Source organism: Phoca vitulina, unplaced genomic scaffold (assembly GCF_004348235.1).
Source record: "Phoca vitulina isolate PV1807 unplaced genomic scaffold, GSC_HSeal_1.0 scaffold25, whole genome shotgun sequence".
NCBI classification, from domain to species: Eukaryota; Metazoa; Chordata; class Mammalia; order Carnivora; family Phocidae; genus Phoca; species Phoca vitulina.
In genome coordinates this window covers 12,486,402-12,512,228 of record NW_022589728.1, presented here as the reverse complement: position 1 = coordinate 12,512,228, position 25,827 = coordinate 12,486,402, and the positions used below count along the sequence as shown (strand labels likewise).

Sequence of the window (25,827 nt, the reverse complement as noted above, 5' to 3'; positions counted from 1 at the left end):
ATTATACTAATTGCAAGGAGGATGTTGGAATATCCGTGCTTTCACATGAGTCAGCACCTGCTTGAGGGAAAGGTGTAACGTGGGGTCTGGCTGATTTGTACACCAGCGGCTCCCAAGTCACGCACGGGCATGTGTGGAAGGACGCAGCAGAGGGTTGATTTTGCGGCCTTTTACCAAGTTCCTGTAAATGTGAATTCTGGGCAGCAGCTCCTGGGGACTGGAACGTGGCTATTTTAATGCAAAATTAATTGTCAGATATAAGACTGCACGGGCCTGCTCTCTGGTGACCAGCTCACCCTCTAGCTAGGTGCCGGCCTTCTGTCCTCAATGCTCCATAGTTTGCTAGCAGTATTCACATTCTCATAAATGATTTCAGCATCTCAACCCCAAAACACAACCCTCTTGGTCAGCTCCCACCCACTTTGTAATTTTCTTTTTCTCGTTTATTTCCACAACAGGAAGGACATCATTTCTAGAATTTGTGTGTTATCTCCACTTGCATCTCATCATCATCCCCATCGGAAGATCACAGTTGTATACCTTTGACACCTGCTTCGATTTGGAGCTGAATTCCGGGCGTAAGGAATGATAAAAATTCTATCTTTAATGTCCTATCAAGAAAGTCCTATGTGTTCTATCTATGATTTTTCATGCAATCACTGTGTACAACTATTTCATGTTCTGAAGAGCATCTTGATGTGTAGATTAAGTTAATTTGAGGCAGGAAGATGTAATATCCCTGGAGACGAATGTTTCTCTCAGGATGAGCTCTACATGTGCTGGGCGGTGAAGCGGCTCTTACCCTCCCATAAGCCCATGGATTCAACGCGACCTTTTACTGAAGGTACACAGACAACCCATCCAAAAATGTCCCCGTTCACAAGATATAAGGGGTGTGTCAGTTTCCTAGGGTGGCCGTAACAAAGGGCCACAAATGGCGTGGCTGAAAATAGAAACATACTCTTTCACAGTTCGGGAGGCTAGAATAAGCTCCAAGTGAAGATGTCAGCAGGGCTGTGCTCCCTCTGGTACCTGGAGGGGAACCCTTCCTTGCCTCATGCTAGCTTCTGCTGGTTTGCTGACCATCTCTGGCATTCCTTGGTTTGAGGCTGCAGAACTCCAGCCTCCACCCTCACTGTCACATGGCCTTCTCCCTTGTGTGTCTCTGTGTCTTCACATGGCTACCTTCTTCTCAGGACCCCGGTCACACTGACTTCATTTTAACTAATTAACATCAGTAAAAATCCTATTTCCAAATAAAGACAAATTCTAAGGTACTGGGGGTTAAGACTTGAGTATATTCTTTTGGGGGTGGGAGGGTGCAATTCAACCCATTACTAGGGGATAAGGTAAACCTCACAGATTTGAGGGCAACTCATAAGGCAGCATTTTTGTTTAATGAGACAACATCTTACTTACAAGAACGTGCATAAAACACATAAGCATAGTTAAAAAATCATAAGGCAAATATCTATGTAACCCCCACTCAGGTCAAGAAACAGAATCTTGCTAGTACCAGAGAAGCCCCCTGTGCACCCCTCCTTTGTCAGAACCGTCCTCCAGGGTCCATCCAGCAACCCACATTGAATTTAGTTGTCATGGCTCCTTGAATCTGTGACAGTTCCTCATTCTTTATCTTCCATGACCTTGATATTTTTGAAGAGTGCTAGTCATTTTTTTTAAAGATCTTATTTATTTGAGAGAGAGCAGGAGTGGGGAGAGGAGCAGAGGGAGAGGGACAAGCAGACTCTACCCTGAGCACAGAGCCCAACATGGGGCTCGATCCCAGGACCGAGACAATGACCTGGAGCCGAAATCAAGAGTCAGAAGCTTGACTGAGCCACCCAGGCGTCCCACTAGTCACTTATTTTGTAGGACGTGCCAAAGTTTGGGTTTGTCTTCAGGTTGACGTTATACATTTTTGGCGAGAGTCCCACAGAATCATGCCCTTCTCAGCACATCCATCAGATGGTACATGATGTCCTCACATCTTACTGATCATTTGATGAAGGTGGTGTCAAGTTGGCTAACCACCAAGTTAGTATTCTTCCCTCTCCAATAATATCTTGTGGGGATACAAGCAGACTCTACACTGAGCACAGAGCTGAGCCTACGTACATATCTTGTCATTCTTTTGCCCACTGCATTTAACGTTCATTAATGATTCCTATCTTTAACAGTTACTGTGTTTTTGAGGATTTTGTTTACATCACGCCTTCTAGCTCTATTAATTGGTATTCTACTGTAAGGAAAAGCTGTCTCTTTCCCTCATTTATTTATGCAAGTATTCACTTATATCATGGATGTTTGGTTCCATGGTTTACAATTGATTGCTAGCATTGAGTTATTTTTTTCAAAGCATTCCAGATTTGGCCATCAGAAGCATTAAGTTGGCTCCTGAGTCCCTTGTCATACCCCCCTTTCCATCCCCACCATTTTATGAGCACTCCCTTTTTTTGGCATCACAGATATTCCAGACTTGTTTTATGACTTCCCTGCCCCAGCCCTGGAATCAACCATTTCTCCAGGGTGCCCTAGTTCCCTTTATAGAAGGTATTTAGAAACCAGTATTTGTGTACTAGGTGTGCTCACTGCTGCTGGGGTGTCTTTACTTTTAGGCCCTTCTCTCAGTGGACAAAACTAGGAAAAGTATATGTATATTCTCACTCATCCGTCTGTATTTATCAAAGCATCTGTACATATAAAAACCTCCAATTTCAATCCAACACCACAGGGTTCATTCTAGTCTTTCCCAACTTTTGTGACTCCTTTTCTCCAATAATGAAAACCTGTTTTCATTATGGATCTTTCATTATCCACAGTATATTTATTTGCTCAATCCAAATATGCTAAAGGTGTTTTTAGAATTGCTAATCCATAACCCTTTACTACCTACAGTATAATTGTGTATAGTTTGTTATGTCTTTAGCCTTATACAGTCACATCCTGTTCTCAAAGTTGCTGGTTGTATGCTAGTTTTCTTTCCTGTCCCCTTCAGTGTGGTAATGTCACTCATTTGTAATATAGGCAGGTTCATTCATTACTTTTTATTTCGAGTTCCCTGAACACCATGGCTGGTCTCAATTATTTTTGGACTACGGAAAACACTACTATGGTTCTGAGTCAGAGCTAAACAAAAATGTATACTGAAAGAGGGGTCACTTGTCCCAAATACCCCATTCCCAATCCTCCTTACTTTCCACACTGAACCCACTCACCCTCTGTAGGTAAACAGTCTCATTAGTTTCTATTCTTGCTGTGTTTCTTTTACACAAGTGAGCAGATACATGCATATTTTCTTATATTACCTTATTATATTATGGTAACCTGTAGACACCCTTGCACTTTGCTTTTCTCACTTAATATATCCTGGATATGATGACATCAATTCATAGAGCTCTTCTTCATGCTTTGTAAGCTGTGTAGGACTCCCTTGGGTGGATGTACCATAGTTTATTCACTCACTCTATGTATAGACATTTAGGTCATCTCCAATTATGTTGCAGTGAGCAACTTCGTGCATTATGCGTGTGCTTTTTGCACTGTTGGAAGGTTATTGTCGGGATATTTTCCTAGAAGTGAGATCGCTGGGTCAATAAGTAAGTACATTTTGGTTTTCTTAGGTATGACCAAGTTCCTCTCCAGGCAGTACTAGTTTGCACTTCCACTGGCAACATGAGAGTGTTTCGCCAACAGAATGTGTTGTCATACTTTAAACTTTTTCCAATCTCACAGGTGAGAAATGTTATCTGTTTTAATTTCTGTATGTTTGAATTTTTATATTTTAGGGATATTTCAAAATCTTAAGGGTGAACTTTTTCCTTTTTTTTCCTTTTTCTATCGGGATTTTGGTCCTTTGTCCTTCAACTTTAGTAGGAGTTGGCCTCATGGCATTAGAAAGCTTATGAATACTGAAATATACACACTGGCCCTTTAAAGTTCCCCATCATGACTTCAACCAAGTAAGTACTACTATCTAGTAAATACCAGTGTAATATGAAACCTACCATGGGGCTAGTTTCCATTTTCATTTGAACACCAAAGCACATTGTAAACTCTTTTTTTCTAAGAAACACAGGTTGGTATTTCAGTTTGTCTCTTTGTATAGTCAATTCTTATTATGAAGTAACATTTTCTTTATATTATTTTTTTTAGCTTATATAGTCAAACCCTATCCTGTCAACCTTAGTACTGAGCTTCGAAAGGGTTCCATTACCTATGAGAGATTTTTAATGTGTTCCAAAGCCAGACATAAATCATTGAGTGATTAGACACATTTTGGTATCATTTACATTCCCACTCTCTTGACTATGAGAAGATAAACAGGGACTATTTTCCTGTTAACAGGCTATTTTAAAATTAAAAACAAACTGTGTATGAAGATTCAGTTCAGCTCTCATGCTGTTTGAATTATGTATCAAATTATATGCTACTCTTTCAAAAATTTGCTCCTGATTCAGCTGTCTTAAATTAAGACAAATAGTTAACGCTCTGTCTTTATGAAGATTATGACTTTGGAATGTTACATTGGTAAGACATTAAAAGTTCTATTTAGTTTTTTTAAGGACTGATTTTCTAGCTCTTACATGTGTTCACAGATGCTGCAAAAATTGATCAAATATTAATTAAAGACTCAATTATGGTATTAAAGATTCAATTACAGGTGCCGATATTATAGTATTTATGATAGGGCTAATAAAATGAGCAAAGAGGAGAAACCAGACACTAACACTGCTTTGTCAACCAACGTAGTAAAGGACTCATCACACATACTCCTTAACGGTAGATGTGATCTGTGGAGAAGGTGGTAATGAATTATAGAGAAGTCTACTACTCACCCCTGCTGCCCAAGACGGAAGCGGATTAAGATTGCTGTGGGAGGGGCTGTAGGAGAGCTCCATCTTTCCTTAGGGTATTAAAATACACGTGCTAGTCTGCTGTTGTTTGTTTTTACCATTTGTTTCTCCTCCTATACATGATTTATAAAAGAATTAGGGGAGATGGCATGGAAAAGAAACACACTGAACTTTTGGAAAAGTTAACGGTGGTTTAAAACTAACAATTTCCAAAGAATCATCCCCTTCCCGGGATAGAGCAGAACAAGTCCTAGTCGTTCAAACTTTTTCTACTCATCATTAATGACAGTGAATGGTAAGATCAGTGAATTTTATATGACCACTTTAAGGAGAGACAAGTTTATAATAACAATACTCAAGAAACTTGATTTCCTCTCACCTCTCCCTCTGGCCTCCAGGAGTTCCTTAAAACAAACCTAAGATAACATTAGGTGTTTTCCCACAAGAGTAACGGCAGAGCTTTGACCGAGTATTGCTGAATCTTCAGGGAAGACCCACAGAAGGTTGAAGTCAGTGAGTGAACTGAAAGGTGTTTCATACTTAGAACTTCTTTATAAACGCTTCTCGTAGTTTGAATGTGCCTTTGTGCTGGTTTTGAGAGGTAGGAAATACTTGCTTACATCATCAGTCACAAAAAGAACTTCAATATTGTGAAGAGATTGATCCCATTTAAGCAAACTTTTTAAAAAGGGTGTTAAACAGGCTGACCCTTTAAAAAATATGCTCAAATAAATACATGTGGACGGACTAAAAAAATGATGTGGTCGTAATAAAAAAGGAACACTTTTATACATAGGATTTTATTTTGCACTGCTGTAACAATTTCATTATAGACCAAGGGAGAGGGAGAAAAAAAAAAAAAAGGATAAAACCACCACACTGAGTAAATTACTAAAGCTTTTCTACTTTTGACAGGATTTTCCATCTGGTAGATTTATTGTCATATCCCCTTCAAAACAGACAAGATGCTTACCATATTTTAAAGATTATAGGTTGCCACTGAAAGAAAAATTTTACACAGTCACTGTACATCAAGGTTGAAAAACTGTCCTGCATGAAAAATATACTTAGAAATCATGTGAATAAAAGCAAAAGAAAACATTATTGTGTTTAAGGAAAGATTAAAGTCCTCATAATGTGCCATCTAAATGTGGACATTCATTCTTCTTGGAGTCGCTTAGGTGTAGGGAGTTCTTGCTTCTGCCCATTTCACTCATTATACTGTGTTTTTACCCAACAGTATTCATTAAGGCAAACAAATCCTTTTCTGAAGAGGTCTTAAAGAAATTGTGGACATATAGCAAACTTTTGGCATTAAAACAGGTTAACACATACATAGCCTTTAGTAATGTACATTAAGCATATTTTCTTGGACTAGTGACAAGAAAAGATGAACATGCTTGTTAACAATGTCAAAAAGTTTAAAATTCAGTGTCCAAGCAATTCCTAACAATGCTTCTGTAGCTTTAAGCTCTAAACAGTATAGAATTTATGCAAATGCATTAAAGAATTCAAGCTTGGCAAATTACACCCAAGCAGGTTAAACTGTATATACAGAAAGGAAATGATAAATACAGAATTAAAAGAGTCCTTCTGGTTTTCCTTATAGCCTTGAAAATTGACAAACTTTTTGAGGACAGTTCTAGAATATTAAACAGTAGGTCACCACAGGTGTGAAACCTAACCACACAAACTGATTTAAAATACTCAAGATGACTTTGTAGTGTTTTAATACAGTTTTCAGTTCGTAGGTAAGGGCACAAGACAACATTTAACAAAAATAATCACATCAATTGACCTAGAAATCAAATGCAAATAGATATGAATACAATCTCCAAAATCTGTCTTTTTAAGTGAACATTAACCATTTATTCAAAGTTATACAAGAATTTGAAGGATTAAGAGTCTCCTGTGACATAAAGCCATTTCAAACAGCTTCATGTCTCAGCTGAGCAGGAGGAGAGAGCGAAAGAGGAAGTGAGTAGCCGCATCTGGGCAGCGAGACAGTAAAAACGGGCTCAGCAGCAGCCCCCCCCGGCCTGTTGTCCTCCCTGATTGCCTGCGTGTGTGGCGTTCGTAGCTGCGTGCTGAGGGCCGATTTTAATGCCGTTCGCCTGAAACAGAAGGGGGAAGGGATAACAAATGTTAACCGGACCCGTCCAACCAGTACAGCTTCACTAAATTTGAAGAACTCCGCTGAATTCCTTTTATGTTTAAAAATTTTTTTCCCCCACTGAATTCTTAATGATGTAATTTTTACCAAACGACTTGGGAAAAAAAAAAGACACGAAGCAGATTTTTGCGACAATTACAACCGTATCTCTGAGGGGATGTTCCTTCCTTGTAAAAATAATACCGTGGAAATCCTTCTGAAAAGATTTCTTTACCCCACCAGGCCGTCGTGCGTGGACAGAGCCCGGGCAGTGCCACTTCCCCGGGCGCTCTCACGATGGAGACGCTGTTTAAAACGATGACTGCAAGTAATCTTTAAAGGATAAAAACAGGCCCAGCCCTAGGCCGCTCTAATACGACGTCAAAGCTTTTCTCGAGACAGCGTTTCTGTTCCATGTTGAATCAGCTGTGCAGGCTGAGGGCATGTGAGTGTTCTGTGTCATCAATAATTTCTATGATCCCCAAAGACATGGCAGCTTGCCAAGAACCCACACACAGAGTAGTGCTTTCATTCATCAAACTCACACTTCTGTCTTAGCCCTCACTCCCTCGAGTGGGTTTTACCTACAAATACAACACTTTGAGAAAAGTAATACAGTAGCTTCAGAAATTAAGCTCTTAAGGAAACTTTACGTCACAGTAAATCTCAGATTTATAGCGCTTGGCAGTTGCTCTGCAACGGGAGTAGCCTGGGGGTTTCTGGCACTCGCTCGGTATTGACAGCAGCTGATGTGGTTTCTTTTCGCTCTTTTGACTCCTCTTTAATAAAAAGCATGCCCTATGGCTCATTGGTTTTGCCCCCTCTGGGCTGGTAGCAACTTCTTGAGGAATCAAGGAGTCAGACTTGGCAGCAAGCCAAATAAATCGCACGGCCTGTTGGCTCCTGACAGCGCCGTACAATGGAAGCTGCACGGCGCGCAGCAAAGCAGTCAGCTACTATATGAAACCACACGGCAACGCTGAACGTGCCTCTCACACACACGCCCGATTACTGCTCCGTTTATCCGGCCTCAGCCTCTGAACGGTGGTGGCTTCCAAGTAACTCCGAATCTACTGCCCTATGAGCCCAGAAGATAGGATTTAGAAAATAGAGCACTCCAAATTAAAAGAAATGAGAAAATCAAGCACTTTTTGGAAACCTTAGGCAAAACTGTTGTTTGTTTCAGCAAAGAATACTGAGGCAGGTATCGAAGAGCCTCGTGTATGTACAGGCCAAGAGCCACACGTGCAATAAAGGATCCCTAACACCAGGCTTTCCTAATTGCGACTGTGGGAGGGCTAAGGGCTTTCTCTTGGAAGCACAAAGTCTCAATACGGAACGGCAAAAATATTTGTCAAAGTAAATAATCTACCATACATCCACATAAACATTCTGAAATAAATCAATGCAAGGTGGGGATTTAGGTCAGAATGATAACCTTTGGTAAACACTCTGAATTACATGCTTCAAAGCTTTACATTTTATCCTAATCATATTCATCAAGTAATTTTACAAAGGAGACAAAACCAAAAACAATGCCAATTGCCAATTATATATATTAGTCTCCTGAAAACATGCTATGCTATACTGGGAGTCATTTCCAAACTGGTTATTTCCCTCTTTCATACTAGACAAGAGAGAGAGCATCCTGCATTAGTAACATAGTACGTGCATGTACACACTAGAAAATTATTCCCCAAAGCAGATGACACCATATGGAGGCATGGATGAAAGTGGATTTTCTTCTCTCTTTGGAGGGTTTATCTTTTTTTGCATTGCTTGCAAAATGGTCACTTATCTTAATCCATTTTCACAAAGTGATGCTCTACTAAGAACATAAAAACATTTACCTATTATAGAACATAGGACAAATTTTCAGTTAGAGGATTATAAACTAATAATGTGTTAACTGACATCATAGACCCATTTTAGGAATTTAAAAAAATATAAACTCATGAATCCATGTAGTAGCTAAAATTCAACTCTAAATTAATACTAGCCAATAGTATTTATTTATGCATAATATATATACCTCGTTATTAATGTCAAAGACTCCTTCTTGGATTTTCTCATAAATTTCTTTTGCTGTATTAATAAATGCCTGAAATATAGAGAAATGGATTCGAATTATTTAAAATCACAGTAGTAAAAGAACATTATGTAAAAACTCTGTAGAATATCATAAGGTTCCATATAAGAAAATCAATCAATGTAATACAGCCTGTTTATTAATAAAGGACAAAAACCATATGATCACTTCAAAAGAGGCAGAAGAGGCATTTAACAAGTTCCAACAACCTTTCATGATAAAAACACTCAACAAAATAGGATTAGAAGGGGACTTCCTCAATGGCTTCTATGAAAAACTCCCAGCTAACATCATACCAAGTGGTGAAGACTGAAAGCTTTCCTAAAGATAAAGAACAAGGCAAGGATGTATATGAATGTTCATTATTAGCAGCAATAGCCAAAAAGTGGAAACAACACAAATGTTAATCTACTGATGAATAAAACCCAAAAGGTGGTATAACCTTATAATGCACCATTACTCAGCCATAAAAAAAATGAAGTACTCATTCATACTACAATGTGGATGAACCTTGAAAACAGACCACACATAGCATGATTACATTTATTGAAATGTTCAGAAGAGGTCAATCCATAGAGAGAAATAGTAGATTATTGGTTGCCAAGGATTAGGGAAATGCAGAATGACTGCTAATGCGTATGGGGTTTCTTTTGGGGTGATAAAAATGTTCTGGGATCAGATAGTGGTGATGGTTGCACAACCTTGTGAAAACTCTAAAACTTAACTGACTTGTACTCTTTAAAAGGGTAAATTTTATGGTATATGAACTATATTCCAAAAGAAGAATTCATCACTGGAGGGAGCGGGCAGGGATAGCATAATGTGAGAACAGCACACATAAGAAAAAGATGTCAGTTTGATACATTGCATAAACTTCCATGTTGAAACTAGCTTACTTTTAGAGGCCACTGTTCCACATAGGATCCTGTTCACCAGGGCAATGTATTACTTCATACACAGTTTAAGAGGGAAAGAATCAAAGGATGCTTATGATAAAGACATAAAAAGCAGCTCAACTTCTGTGCCATGTTGAATGAAGTTTCACCCTTTTCCCATATAGTATACTACTAAATTGACACACAAAAAAATGAGTGTTAAAAGACTGACCAAATTAAGCCTCTAAATACCAAATGAATCCATAAGCATTCTCTATCTATGTAAAATATTAAGCTACTAGGGGGCACCCGGCTCAGTCGGTAGAGCATGTGACTCTTGATCTCGGGTTTGTGAGGTCTAGCCCCATGTTGAGGGTAGAGAGTACTAAAAACACAAATAAATACAAATAAAATATTAAGATTTTTTTTTAAAGATCTTATTTATTCATTTGACAGAGAGAGACACAGTGAGAGAGGAAACACAAGCAGGGGGAGTGGGAGAGGGAGAAGCAGGCTTCCCGCGGAGCAGGGAGCCCAAAGCGGGGCTCGATCCCAGGACCCCGGGATCATGACCTGAGCCCATGGCAGACACTTAACGACTGAGCCACCCAGGCGCCCCGAATATTAAGATGTTTTATACAAATAGTGCCAATGCTACCGAAGGTTGTTTATAAACTCACGTTCTAAACTATCCCATCTGAGAGAGCACAGATAATAGCATTCACATTCTAAGTCAGGTCCTCTTCAGTGAGCATTCTCTGAAAAGTCATAAACAGGGCAATTCTCCGCTAGCACTGCCACAGATTTAATTCCAAATTTAAAAAGTAAACAGGTTCGGGGCGCCTGGGTGGCTCAGTCGTTAAGTGTCTGCCTTTGGCTCAGGTCATGATCCCGGGGTCCTGGGATCGGGCCCCGCATTGGGCTCCCTGCTCGGCAGGAAGCCTGCTTCTCCCCCTCCCACTCCCCCTGCTTGTGTCCCCTCTCTCGCTGTCTCTCTCTGTCAAATAAATAAATAAAATCTTAAAAAAAAAAAAAGTAAACAGGTTCACGGAGAGGAACCAATCCTACCTCTCGTCTTTTCCACACTGGAAACATCTGACTGCGGAACTTGCCACCGGAGCTTTTGTTTCCTAATTAACAGGACTGATCTGTTTTCACCTTTAAAGGCCTTACAGCTCCCCAGAGTAATCAATCTACTGCAGCTCAATTACTGCACCAAGAACACACCAGTCAGCGGCGGAGACGCGAGTGACTGCGGCAGGAGCGCAGAGATATGAATATGCATAAACTCTAAGTGGCTGATCGAATCATCAGAGAGGGTCATGAGAATTTGCAGCAAAATAATGAGAAGAATTAATCACTGCAGATTCACAAGGCACTTAGGAAGCAAGTGCGCTTTTCGTGTGCACGGGAGTTACAGTGAAGGAGAAACTGGCTTCCAGCCAACTCTGAATTGATTCACATTCCTCAAAATTGAAGTTACCCTTATAAATAAGGAAAAACTTAACTTTATTTCCAATAACATGTCAATTACGGTGATGGCCTTAGAAACCAGGCTAACTAAATACTGAAGTCAACAGACATAAATTCACAGGGCTCGAAATCCTTAAAGGGGCCCCCGCATGTGTACATCTCCCTCGAACATCAGACAGAACTACAAGATCCCATAAAGGAGTTATAACTTCATATAAACAGCATCTGTATTATAAAATACATTAAATGTGCCAATTTATGGAAAGAAGTGGACATTTTTGCTAATCTGTTGACGAATCACTTTAAAAACTGGCTCAAGAAAGCTATGCTATATGAAATTTTCTAAGTCACTACTAATTTTATGACCTGAACAGTACTTAATATTATTAAACACCTTTAAGAACAGTTGTACCCAATGGACTTAAGATGTATTTTACATCTGAAGAACATGCAATCAACTGAATTATATACAAATGGTTATATTTCCTTTCATAATTCTCATCATCTCAATGAAACAGTCTTTAGACAATGCTACATTTACTTGGCATCCAACTCATGATTATATGCTGAAGACACTGAAATAAAATATCTTCCACTCCTCTGGGCACATTATAAAGAGAGTATTATATAAATGGGTTGTTTTGTTTACATGATGGCAAAATTAATTATATTTAATCTGTATTATTAAATGATTAATTAATGATCAATTTTAACGAATCCTTAGTTTAAAATCCGATGTGACAAATGCAGACATTAGTTCACATGTTCTAAAAGCCCGTGGCTATCGACTGAAACTGTTGAATCCCCAAATATAACGAACATTAACCAAATACTTTTAAGGCTTATTAGAGATGAAATGAAACTTCTAAGAAAAGAGCCTTGGGTGTTACAGACAATCTCTGATCCCTACAGCTGCAAGCATTTCAAGAACTCGGAAAGACAAGGGATGCCTCTTACAATAACTGGCTAGAATTTTAATTGCTTGTTTCACTCTAGTCACTAAAAAGCAATCCCTGCATTTGTTTTTCAACGTAGCAACTTAATGTGAAATACCTCTAGAACACAGACAACAATGAGGAAATGAGCAACAATTTAACTAGATACTACAAAGCCTTTACACTAAAGCTCTCATGTTTTCATAGGATAGTCTTAACTTGAAATTCCTTCCAGTTCTAAACATAATTTTAACCAGTTTCACTTCTGTTTTTCAGGCTATACAAATTCTGAGGAGGGGGCAGGATAAAGAAAAGGGGAAGGGAGCCTGGGTGGCTCTGTCGGTTAAGTGTCTGCCTTCAGCTCGGGTCATGATCCCTGGGTCCTGGGATCGAGCCCCGCGTCGGGCTCCCTGCTCAGGGGGGAGTCTGCTTCTCCCTCTGCCTGCCGCTCCCTGCTTGTGCTCTCGCTCTCTCTGACAAATAAAATCTTAAAAAAAGGAAAGAAAGGAAAGAAAAGGGGAGCATGCATGAGGGCGTGTCTGTGAGTGGTAGGCGGGACGAACCCGTGCAGTATTAGCGGCAGAGGCAATGGGGGAGCCTGCACATGGCGGCAGCTGTGGGGACAGCAAACTTGTGGACAACTCAACAGCTCCTGATGGCGGAGTACAAGTGCTAATGATGACGGTCCATGTCATTAAGGAGAGAGGCTGTAACCTGGTAAATTAATCTACCTGGAATACTTATTTCTTTATTATCATAAAAATGAAGCAAGTTGATGGCACACCTACAGAAAATTTTTAGCATTAGTTAGTGCAATACTTTCAAAGCATAACAACCTAAAGATCACTGTTTTGTGACACGTAAGTTGGAACTGTAAGCAAAAACACTGTATACTTCTATACTCCACAAATACAATCAAATCTGAGTATTAACAAATGGGTTATAGAACAGGAAAAAAAAATTTGCTGAGAAACTGATGTCAAAAGATTTCATTATTAGCACCATGAAACAATATCTAGGCAGATCTACAACTACGTAGTAGAAACAGATTTCTGTGTAGCCAATTTAATTTGGGGAGCCTCTTGCTTTCCCATGCAGGACTCTACTCCAGGATCAGAGGCCTGACTCTCTCATTTCACCATTAACTCTTCCCCTTTGCCCTACTTTGATTAATTGCCATGGTCAGTTCTTTACCTGCATTGGCCATTAACTGCCTTCCAGCTCAGACACTAATCTTTCAGCCCTGGGCAGTAGTCATCTGAATGGTCCTAATACCTAAAATTAAGTCAGTTTTCAGTGACTTCCCTAGCAAAAATTAAAAGAAACATAACCACAAAGAATCATAAATGCATTATAATTCAAATAAATATTCAACACACAAGCTGATGCATATCCTATCGTTTGTCATTCACCCAGGGGTACCTATTAAATTGTTACCTTAGACTCAGCACAGCCCTAGGTACTATTAGAGATACAGGGGAGAGGAGGATAAAGTTCCTACTGCTGCTGAACTACAACAATTTAGTTGGGAGATTCTAAGCACAAGGGCTTAAATCTCTGTTGAAGATGCAGGAAAAAGAAACTTTCTGCACTGACAGAGGGAGAGTGTGTGCAGGGCAGGACTGAGGCAGGTCTAGATGTAGGCCAAGGACAATGTGCTTAGAGGACCTTCCTTCACAGCCGAGGAGAGAGAACAGAGGCAAAGGGGAACACCGAACAATGTTTCATTTTTATTATGGTTTAACAGTTTTTAAAGCAAAATACTGAAAATAGATTGTCTACAACAGAGTAAAAGATCTAAATTATTTCTTTATGTCACATGCTGCCACCTGGTGGCAAGATAAAAAGTGTAACATCTGATAGGTAAGAACTCCAAATAAATCAAAGTATCTCAGTTCCATTTAAACGTCTTGAACAGGGGTACGCCTGGCTGGCTCAGTTGGTAGAGCATGTGACTCTTGATCAGAGGGTTGTGAGTTCAAGCGCCATGTTGGGTGGAGAGATTGCATAAAATTAAGTCTTTAAATAAATAAACATCTTGAACAGATAGATGCTAGACAGCAAAGTACCCTGTGAAATCAGTGATTCTTTAGTTTTTTCCTTAGAACTGGAAAATGTGAGGTAACTAAAATGTTGTTTAATTTTCTTCTCAATTCCTAATCAGTGCTATGAACATCACAGGTGTCCATGTGACGATGCTAATAATAACCAATATTTACTAAGTACTCACTAATGGGCTGGTCACTATGCTAAGTCATTTACATAGGTTTTCATTATTTCTGCAAGAAATTCAAAATATGTATAAAAGTAAGGAAATTCATTTTAATTTTCTTTCATTTGCTTCCAAGAAGATCTGTGGGATGAAATTATCCTTGTAAGATTAACAGAATGGCCAAGGGTGGAGCTCTAGAACCAGACTGTCTTAGGTTCTAACTCTAGCACCACCTCTTACTAGATATGTTGCTTTGGACCCACTGCTTAGCCTCTCTGTAGCATGAGGATAATACGGTGCCTACTTCATAGGATCGTTGGGAGGATGAATGTGTAGAGCACTGAGAACAGTGCTTAGCAAGTGGTAAGCACTCATGGCTTGTTAGCCTTCAGCATCATAAATGTGTGAGTGCAATGATATGTGGGGAACAACAAAAGAGGGTACACATGTGAAATGCGAATGTGTCCTGAAACATGGCAGACAGGATCAAGGAGAGAAATGGTGATCAGGGGTGCCTGGGTGGCTCAGTTGGTTAAGCGTCTGCCTTCGGCTCAGGTCACGATCCCAGAGTCCTGGGATGGATTCCTGCATTGGGATCCTTGCTCAGCGGGGAGCCCACTTCTCCCTCTGCCCCTCATCCCACTCGTGCTATATCTCTCACTCTTTCTGTCTCTCTCTCAAATAAAATCTTTAAAAAAAAGGTAAAAAAAATGGTAACCAATATTCTTCAGTGAATTAAAATAACTTGGTTAAATAAAAACTAAACATTAGAAAAGTAGATTAGCAATATACAACGTGTACAGTGAGCCCTGAAAATAAACTATATTGAGATACTGCTTAAATATTATGCAAAGACAAGAAAGTCTTGTGAAACGAACACCAGACTAGAAGTTAAACACAAACTCCTTCAAATTCTTTGCCTTTAAAATGCTCTAAGTCTAGGGGCGCCTGGGTGGCTCAGTCGTTAAGCGTCTGCCTTCGGCTCAGGTCATGATCCCAGGGTCCTGGGATCGAGCCCCGCATCGGGCTCCCTGCTCCTCTGGAAGCCTGCTTCTCCCTCTTCTACTCCCCTTGCTTGTGTTCCCTCTCTCACTGCGTCTCTCTCTGTCAAATGAATAAATAAAATCTTAAAAAAAAAGTCTATCTGATTTAGTTTCAGTAAGAGAGAACTCATACATACATCATCCAATACAACGGCTTTCATATTGTATCTCACAGACATCTTGCAGGGGCCACCTCTTGGGATGAGGTAGGAAGTAGGGAGAACCCAGTAAAAGGAGAATGAAATCCCTCTTTCCCCCCTCATCTTCCATGGCATCCCATTCTGCTTTTCTTTCATACAGTTTCCTGTGTTTCATTAGAAGAAAGAGGGCCACTGCTAAATCTACTGATTTACAGTAACTCTCACTTTATAGATAGGACTGAGCTGCAGAAGGAGAAAAGACTTATCCGAGACCATGCACAACTGCAGCAGAAGCAAGATTAGCAGGACTGACATTCTGCCCACATTTATCTTCCCTTTATCAGGATCACTTATCTTTAACACGACTCAAAGGAATTTTCATTTTTTTATGTTTTCATTTTATTTTACGATGAATTTATAAGGAGGCAAGGTTGGCCATGGGGAGACCAGTACAGAGTCTAAAACAATAATCCAGTTAAGAAATGAAGGCCTGACAAATTAACTGTGGCAACAAGAATGGAAAGCAAAGATCAAACTTAGTATCTACTTTGGAGAAATTAACAGGACTTGGTAAATAATAGGGAAAGAATGGTAAGGTATTTAAGGGTGACTCCACTTTTGGCTAAAGTGACTGACACGGAAGGGTATGCCATGAATTGAGATACATAAAGTAGGAGGGGCACCTGGGTGGCTCAGTCAGTTAAGCGTCCAACTCTTTGATTTTGGCTCAGGTCATGATCTCAGGGTTGTGAGACTGAGCCCCGTGTCAGGCTCCGCGATCAGTGGGGAGTCTGCCTCTCTCTCTCTCTTCCTCTGACCCTCCCTCTGCTAGTGCTCTCTCTAAAACAAATGAATAAATCTTTAAAAAAAATAAAAAGGTAAAAAATCAGGTTTCAAGGAGAGAATGAAGAGTTTATTTTAGACACATGGAATTCCAATGCTTATGTCAGATACAAGTGGAAAGGTCTTGGTAGCTGGTGATCTAGATAATTGTGTGCTTATCTATGAATATGCACTATAAGTGTGTGAGGATGTAAGTGTGTGATATGCACATAACAGCAGGACTTTCTCCAGTAATGTTCAGCTACCTTAGTTTAGTAGAGAAAGCAGATGTAACTTTCAAAGTTAGTTTGGCTTGGATGATCCAAGTTCTGTTGGGTGATGGCCAAGTAAGGGGTGGAGAAACTGATGCTATCAGCAAAATCTTCCCATTAGGGGAAGAGAGTAATAAATATTTATTAAACACTCCTCCAAGGATGCTGGAAACCTGATACGGTCAGGCCAAATTTCCAGTGAAAAATTCGTATGGTACCCTTGACACTGAGAACAGGGTGAAGGGGACAAGAAAGCCTTCAGTTTACGCCACATTCCAGCTTTATAGAATTACCTGTTCCACCACTTCTAATACAGCCCAAGGCAAGAAAGATGTGCTCTCAATGCAAATTAAGTCTGGAGGTACTGGGACAGGACACGAGCATATTCAAGGGGCCTTGAAATTGGTGTTCTTAGTTACACAAGTCATGTGTTTTCCCTAAACATAGAAATCCACCTATCCTGTCAGTTTAGATGGTTCGGCAAGCTACTGCAATCTGTCTTAGGGCCAGCTAGCTAGTTGACTATGCTTTCCAACTATTATCTTGGCTGTATCTTTTGTTTTTGCTTAGATTTTATTTATTTGAGCGAGAGTGTGCCTGAGACAGAGTATGAGGCAGAGAGAGAGAGCCCGCGTACACACAAGGGGGAGGGGTAGAGGGAGAAGCAGATTCCCTGCCAAGCAGGGAGCCTGATGCGGGACTTGATCGTATGACCCTGGAATCATGACCTGAGTCAAAGGCAGACACTTAACTGACTGAGTCACCCAGGTGCCCTTGGTTGTCTCTTTTAGTACTTTAGCAGCTAAGCCAGGAATTGCCAGCCTTGATTTTTCAATAGTTTAAGATATTTTATTTAAAGATTTTTAAGTTTATTTATTCATTTAATATGTCATCTCTACACCCAACATGGGGCTCGAACACATGACTCCAAGATGAAGATCAGTCACATGCTCTTCCAATTGAGCCAGCCAAGTGCCCCTCAAGATATTAAGTAATCTCTACACCCAACGTGAAGCTCAAACTTACAACCCAGAGTTCAAGAGTCAAGTGCTCCACTGACTGAGCCAGCCAGGTACCCCAAGAGCTTAAGGTGTTTTTTTAAGATATTTTAAGTTATTAGACTTTTGCCTCAACATTGTTTGATGTGTATGTATTTTTCTGGGTTCCCATAGTAAAATTGATGAACATACGGAAAAATAACCCATCAAATGGCTAAGAGAGTGAGAATATCTGATAAGGAGACAACTGTTAAGCAAATGGCAAGTTTAACCGCAATTCACACCACAATCCTTTGGAATCCTAGAGGGAATATAATACTGAGTTTTGGTAATATACAACTCTGAGAAAATGGAATTTTACTCTATAGAGAAAATACACAGAGAAAGACAGGGAAGGATATATGTAACTACATACACACACACAACAGAGTTACATATATAATTATAATACAGTAATACATCACTTCTGGGGCATTCTGAAATTTTCATGAAGTTAGCATGAGGCTTTTGGGAAGGGGTATTTTTCCTAGCCTGATGTAATCTTTGTGACATTTATTCCTGGGTCTAAAAAAAAATCTTTTCCAACTACTAGGACATTAGGTAGCTACTGAAGGAAGCTCCTATCAAAGGAGAAGCCAATCTGTTCTTCTGGGTTTTCAAAAATCTCATGAATTTTAGAATGCTTAGAAGCAAAGAAGGTTTAGGACAGAATTCCACCTACATATTACCAAGTGGGACCAAAGCATAAAAGATTAAAGACTGAAGGAAAAAGGACAAGAGAGAAGTAATTAAATAAATACTTAACCATCCAAACATTTATTATCTACTTTGCAGAGGAGAAACTATGCTAGGTGCTGGGAATGCAGAGATGAAAAGATAGTCCGTTTTCAAAGAATGCTGCCCTTATGTTGAACCAACATGAAAAACAAGCGTCATGACAGAGTGCTAAGATAAATTCATGCTCAGGAAGATTTAGGAATGAACACAGAGAAGAGAGCATATAATTGCTATGTGTGCATGTGTGTGGTGGCTGGTGGTGGAGGGGGCAGGGAGGGTGTGTTGTGTGTCATGGCATTCCAAGAGGAGGTATGAGACTTTGTTATATCCTTGAAGGATCAGGTAGGAAGAAAGGGCATTTCAAGGGTCGAGAATACTTTCTGCAGAGGCGGGCTGAAAGAGCACCACCCAGCTGATGAGCTCTTAGTATAATATAGAGAGCACACTGTAAGGAGATGGCCAATAAGGGGACTTGTTTTCCAAGCTAATGAGTTTGATTCTGAAGCTGTGAGGAGCCCACTACACATGGTGTTAATAAAATTGGGGAGTGACATTCAATTTTCATTTTTATGAAGATCTCAGAGGCAACAATTTAGAGGATTGAAAAATTAAGACAGGGAATCCAAGAGCAATGATAGAAGAGAACGACTTGGGGAGATATTTAACAGGTAGAAATAACAAGACACAGTGGAAAGCAATATATATTCACCACTGAATTATAAATGTCATTATAATTGACTATAAAGGGGTAGGGAAAAAGAAACACTTCAGGACAGAGGCTACTGAAGATTCTAATATCCGGAAGGAACTGTTTAAGGTAAGAACAGAAAAGTATTTGTTAGGATAGGCAATTTTAGGAAGTCCAGGGTAACCTTGGCCATGGTAGAGGAAGTTGACCTGTGAACTGCGGTGTGAAAAAGAATGAGGAAATGGAGATGGATCTTACTAGAAGAGAACATATCCAGAACTGGGAATGACAGGTTTTTGTTTTAAAATGGTTTAACTTTGATTATGTAATTATATGCTGATAGCCTAGAGAAGGAGAGGATGAAATCGTTTGAAGGAATGTTTCTGAGGAACAGAAAAAGACAGTAGTCTCTCAGGTTCTTCTGTTAGGTAACAGAGCTGAAGGAACTTCAGTCTCCACACTCCTCAAAGCCTGCCCAGGAGAGCAGCATGGACAACACGAGACAGCTGGTTCCAAATGCAGGCTTTCAGCTCACACCCCTGACCTATGGAATCAGAATCTTCCTTTTAACAGGATTCCTAGGTGATCTGCGTGCATATTAATGTTTGAGAAGCACAGCTCTAAATACAACTGATTTGAGGGAAAAAATTGTTTATTTTTATTTATTTATTTTTTAAAGTAGGCTCTACATCCAATGTGGGGCTTGAACTCACGGCCCCAAGATCAAGAGTCATATCCTCCACTGAATGAGCCAGCCAGGTCCCCCTGGAAAAGAATGTTTTTATAAGATATTCTGAGCTAAGGAAAAAGCAATCTCCACACCACCAACTGCAACCCATATGTTACCATGAAGTAAGAGAATAAGCAAAATAAAAAAGACGTTCTTCTTTCAGATATTATATATCCCCTATCCCATTTTCGGGGGGAGAATGGTTAAATCACACTGGAAACCTCTAGGTTAAATAAAACTGAACAAGCTTCTTAATGGGGGTTCTCAGAAACTAATAAACTATTGTGAATTCTGGTTTTCTACAAGGGAGATACACACCAGCTCCTCCTAAACACGTCTGACCATGGAACCCTATGCAGAGGTGATCATTTTATTATTTTATTTTTTAAAAAGATTTTATTTATTTGAGAGCAGAGAGAGAGAGCACAAGCAGGGGGAGTGACAGAGGTGGAAGAAGAAGGAGACTCCCTGCTGAGCAGGGAGCCTGACGCAGCACCCGATCCCTGGACCCCAGGATGATGACCTGGGCTGAAGGCAGATGCTTAACCGACTGCGCCACCCAGGTGTCCATAGAGGTGCTCATTTTAATTAATGCTCCTCAAAGAAGGATAGGATAGTCTTCAATACTGCTATTCTCTACTGTATGGCACAATAGAAAGGGGATAACAAATGTGAAAGAACTTCTGACAACATGCCATACAAATATACAACAGCATTATTTCAGGTACTTGGCATGTTTTAATCACCTGAAAATTCTTCTGAAATAAATTTTCCACTTATGAGACACTCTTCTAAATGCGGACACCACATATGTGCACATCACTGGATTCGAGTGACAGAAGGAGCTTCTTGTATGTAACCTTCATACCAACGCCTCAGTTTGTCACAGGGCAGACCACAGAGACCAGATTTTCCTGGGACACCGCGGAGTAGGACACTAAACAAAGCTGTGGTTCTAGAATGATCTGCCAGAGGGTGGCAGCTGAGGAGGTGTTTCCATGAGGAGCCAGGACAGTTACCAGGTACACATGATATCTTGGTGTCCTCAATGACCTTCAGGTCTCAGTTGAAAACAGAAATCAAAACTAATATTCAAAAATATTTACTGCCAGTCACATAGCTGATTCTTAATTTTCCTATCAGCAAAATCTTCAGTAAAATGGAGGTCAAAGTAATTTTTTTCTTTTTTGTCAGCCAGAGATAAAAGAGCCTAAATCTCATTTTCCTAAAATGTAATGACACTATAAATGCTCTGTATACTCAGCGTAAATATTACTTGAATAAACCATACGCAACTAAATGGGTTTTTCCCTCCATATGCTATGAACTCAAATATATGTGTATAGCACCCAAGTATCATGTTTAAAAAATCAGTACTAGAAACTGAAAATGTAAAGAATTAAGTTCTGGTCTCCTATTACCGTGGGAATACCATATAGACAAGACTATTTTGGTTGAAATTGGCTTTCTGATTTCATTGACATTTAGGGGATGAACTCCGGGATGTATTTCTACTATCACATTTATGGGTGTATTTCCTCAGTGAATAACAAAAAGGACAAATTATAATAGCACGTTTAGAGCTATCCGAAGTTGTATTATGAAGTGACTAAAATCTACTTCACAGGAAGGATGAATTCCTTTATTATAACTTGTAACTCAGAAATTGTAACTTACAGTTTGGAAACCAATATACTTAAACACAGTAGTTGTATACTATAGTAGTTTGCTAACAGAGAGGTTTTACATGGAGAAAGCTTTCTGTTTGTGTGTAGATAATAAATGTTTATATGTGTGTGGTATTAATGTTATATATGATTTTATAAATAGTAGATCTTGTCTGAGGAATTTTATTTTTAAGGTATTTTATTTTTATGCTCTCTAGAAAATAATTTGAAAAATATTTTTTTGAGGGAGGAGGGGCAGAGGGAAAGGGAGAGTGAGAATCCCAGGCAGGCTCATGCCCAGTACGGAGCCTGATGTGGGACTCAATCTCACGACCCTGAGATCATGACCTGAGTTGAAATCAAAAGTCGGATACTTAATCAACTAAGCCACCCAGGCGCTTCTGAAATAAAGCATTTTTAAAGAAGATTTTATTTATTTGAGAGAGAGAGCACAAGCGAGAAAGAGCATGATTGGTGGGGGGAGGGGTAGAAGGACAAGAAAACTCCCCCCTGAGCAGGGAGCCCGACGTGGGGCCTCATGACCTGAGGCGAAGGCAGACGCTTAACCGAGCCACCCAGGCCCTCTGAAATAAAGCATTTTGAAGATCATCATACACCATCCCACCTACTTCTAAATGAATAAAGAGGATGCATGTATGACACAGAGTTGTTGGTGCTTCACTTCACTGATTTTAACTGTATCCTGTTATTCTGGCTCAGTGTTTTTCAACCGCGATACTACTGATATTTACACCGATTCTTTGTTGTGGGGAGCTATCCTATGCATTTTTCTCTAACACCAGTTTGGCTGTTCTTCCCCTCAAAAGACCCTTCATAGATGAAATCATTTAACTGAGTAGTAAATCCATGGACTAATAATAAACTTACTTCCAGCAACAACTCAACTAATGTTGGAAAAATGCTGTCATCTGATGCTGCAAATTAACCAATCTCTTCCAGGGAAGTATAAGAGTTAAAAAACTTCATGGTCTCTACTTGCACTATAGTAACTAGATCTTGATTAAAATATAAAAACAGATTGCAGCATAACAGCAAAAGGCAACAGGTCTAGTTAATAAACAGAAAGGAATCATCACTCCATCAGGTTTAACCTTAATGAATAATGATGTAGTTTAAAAAAATTTTTTTTTTTTTTTAAGATTCCATTTATTTGTCAGAGAGAGGGAGAAAGTGAGCACGCGTGCGCACAAGCAGGGGGAGCAGCAGACTCCCAGCTGAGCAAGGAGCCCGCTGCAGGGTTCAATCCCAGGACACTGGGATCATGACCTGAGCCAAAGGCAGATGCTTAACCGACTGGTCCACCCAGGTGCCCCTAGGTTTAAATTTCTAAAAAGAACTTTTAGTCAAATGGTCCATGATCAGGACACTGGCTCTGTATAAATCATTCTATCTTTTAACATACAGTAGTCCCCCTTATCCATGGTTCTGCTTTCCATGGTTTCTATTACCCTCGGTCAACCATGCTCCACAAGCAGATGATCCTCCTTCTGATGTACAGTTAGGTCAAGAGCAGCCTAACGCTACACCACAATGCCTACGTCATGCACCTCATTTCATCTTATAACACAGGCATTGTACTGTCTCACATCATCACAAAGGTGAGTACAGTATAGGACAATGTATCATGGTTATGTTTTTTAAATTACTGCCACTGAAATATTTATAGGTAAAATATTTCTGGAATTTCCTTTAAAAAAAAAAAAAGAGGACATAATAAAAAACATCATCAAAATGGTGATAACTTCTGAAGCCAGATGATAGATGGTAGATATATGGATTTACCTTTTTACTTTTTTAAGTGGTGACAACTATTTAAATTGATTTAAAATAGCACCACCAACCTTACTGTGAACTGACCAAAATGCTTTAATATGGGTGATGTAGAAAAATAAACTAATGCATAAACATATACTGTCATATAAATGCTCATTACTTAATGATGTACTTAATTGGGTTTTAACGTCTGACATGCACAAAGGTCATGAATGAAGTCAGTTTGTTTAAAAAAAAATACTAGATTATTTATGAAAGTGCAAAACATCTCATGTTTTGCCCAATTTTGGAGTTCTTCCCTTAGTTACTTTGCTCCACATAAAACTCATTATTATCTTCCAACCAGGTCTTTCTTATTCTATATAGCTCAGCTGTCTCTTTTATGAATATTAGTATAATTTTCTTCAGTTACTTCTGAACAATCTTACTAAGAAAGTCTATGTATGCATAATAAAAATCTCAACAATGACTTTATTATTTGTTAGGCATAAGCTAAAACACATAATATTCAGCATGGAAAAACCCGGTTGTTGTAAAAAAAAAAAAAATTTGCTTTGTGCAAAAATGTGACAGAGACTCACCAAAGAGCCATACTTAAAAAAAAATTAGTAACTTAATATTTTGAAAAAGAAATTGTGTTCTTTGTAAATTCAAAAAATATCACTTAAGGTTTTATAACTATGCTCTATACTCTCACACTGGTATTTTATTATAATATAACTGTGAGGCTTCTTAATCTTTAATTTAAAAAAAAACTGCCACTGTGATTTTTAACAACAGGTTAACTTTAAAGTTGTTTGTGTGTGGTTATTATTATTATTGTGTTCTGATCAAACTTTCTGAGGTAACTATAGATTCACATGCAGGTTTAAGAGAGAATACAGAGAGATCTTGTGTAACCTTTACCTGGTTTCCTCTAATGGTAGTATCTTGGAAACGTATAGCACATTGTTACAATCAAAATGTTGATAAGTGATACAGAACATTTCATTATAAGGATCCCTCGTGTTGGTCTTTTTATAAACATACCCACTTTCCTTCCACTCTGACACCCCCTCTTAAACCTGGCCATGACTAACCTGTTCTCCATTTCTCTAATTTTGTCATTTCAAGAAAGTCACAAATAGAACCATATGGTATGCAATCTTTTGGGTTTGACTTTATTCACTAAGCATAGTTTTCTGGAGACTCATCTAGGTTGTTGCATGTATCAATAGTTCATCCCTTTTTACTGTTGAGTAGTATTCCGTAGTGTGGATGTACTATGTAACTTTGTCGAACTATTCATCCGTAGGACATCTAGGTTGTTTTCACTGTTTGGCCATACTGTGAATAAAGATGCTATGAACATCTGTGTACTGGTTTCTGGGTAAACAGAAATCTTTGTTTCTCTGGGATAAATGCTCAGACGTGCAACTGCTAGGTAGCATGGTAGGTGAATGTCTAGTTTCTCTCTTTCCTTTTTTTTTTTTTAACATTTTATTTATTATGTAAACTCCACCCCAAACGTGGGGCCTGAACTCATGACCCCGAGGTCAAGAGTTGCATGCGCTACTGACTGAGCCAGTTAGGTGTCCCTGAATGTACAGTTTTTAAAGAAACTGTCAAACTGTTTCTAGAGTGGCCCTATCATTTTACATTCCCACCAGCAATGTATGAGTGATCTAGTTTCTCCATATCCTTGCCAGCATTTGGTGTTGTCACTTTTTTTAATTTTAGCCATTCTGACGGACGTATAGTGATATCTCATGGAGGTCTTAAGTTGCATTTTCCTAACAGCTGGTTGATGTTGAGTATCTTTTCGAGTGCTTATATGCCTCTTATATGTCCTTTTTGATGAAATCTCTGGTCATGTCTTTTGCCCGCTTTCTAATTGGATTGATTTTTTTTTTTTAAACTATTGAGTTTTGCGAGTTTTTTATTCTAGATACTAGTCCTTTGTTGGTATTTGGTTTACAAGTATTTTCTCCCAGTCTGTAGCCTGCATTTTCATCTTTTTACCAGGCTCATTCATAGAGCAAAAGTTTGAAAAGGCAAACTTATCAATTTTTCCTTTTATGGATCATGCTTTTAGTGACAAGCATGTCTATCACTACATCCTGAAGACTTTCTCCTCCCCCCCCAAAAGATAAATAGCTAAATGTTTTATATTTAACTCCATGATCTGTTTTTAGTTTTTGTATAAGGTGTGAGACTCAGGTTCATTTATTTTGTCTATGAATGTCCAATTGCTGGAGCACCATTTACTGAAATGCTTATCTTCCTCTATGAGTTGTTTCTGCACCTCTGTTAAATTATTTGGGC

At 39.2% G+C, this 25,827-nt stretch overlaps 1 protein-coding gene across 1 annotated transcript in view; it reads right to left on the bottom strand.

The window, feature by feature from the left end:
• Window positions 1–5,762: 5,762 nt before the first annotated feature.
• Window positions 5,763–25,827, bottom strand: part of RAB2A (RAB2A, member RAS oncogene family) — an 89,364-nt gene continuing 69,299 nt past the window's right edge. Inside the window, exons 7-8 of the mRNA XM_032421528.1 lie at window positions 9,041–9,109; window positions 5,763–6,970 (exon numbers count right to left, since the gene is read on the bottom strand). Of these exons, the coding sequence (XP_032277419.1) occupies window positions 6,875–6,970; window positions 9,041–9,109 (165 nt within the window). The 3' untranslated portion in view covers window positions 5,763–6,874. The remainder of the gene's footprint in view (window positions 6,971–9,040; window positions 9,110–25,827) is intronic.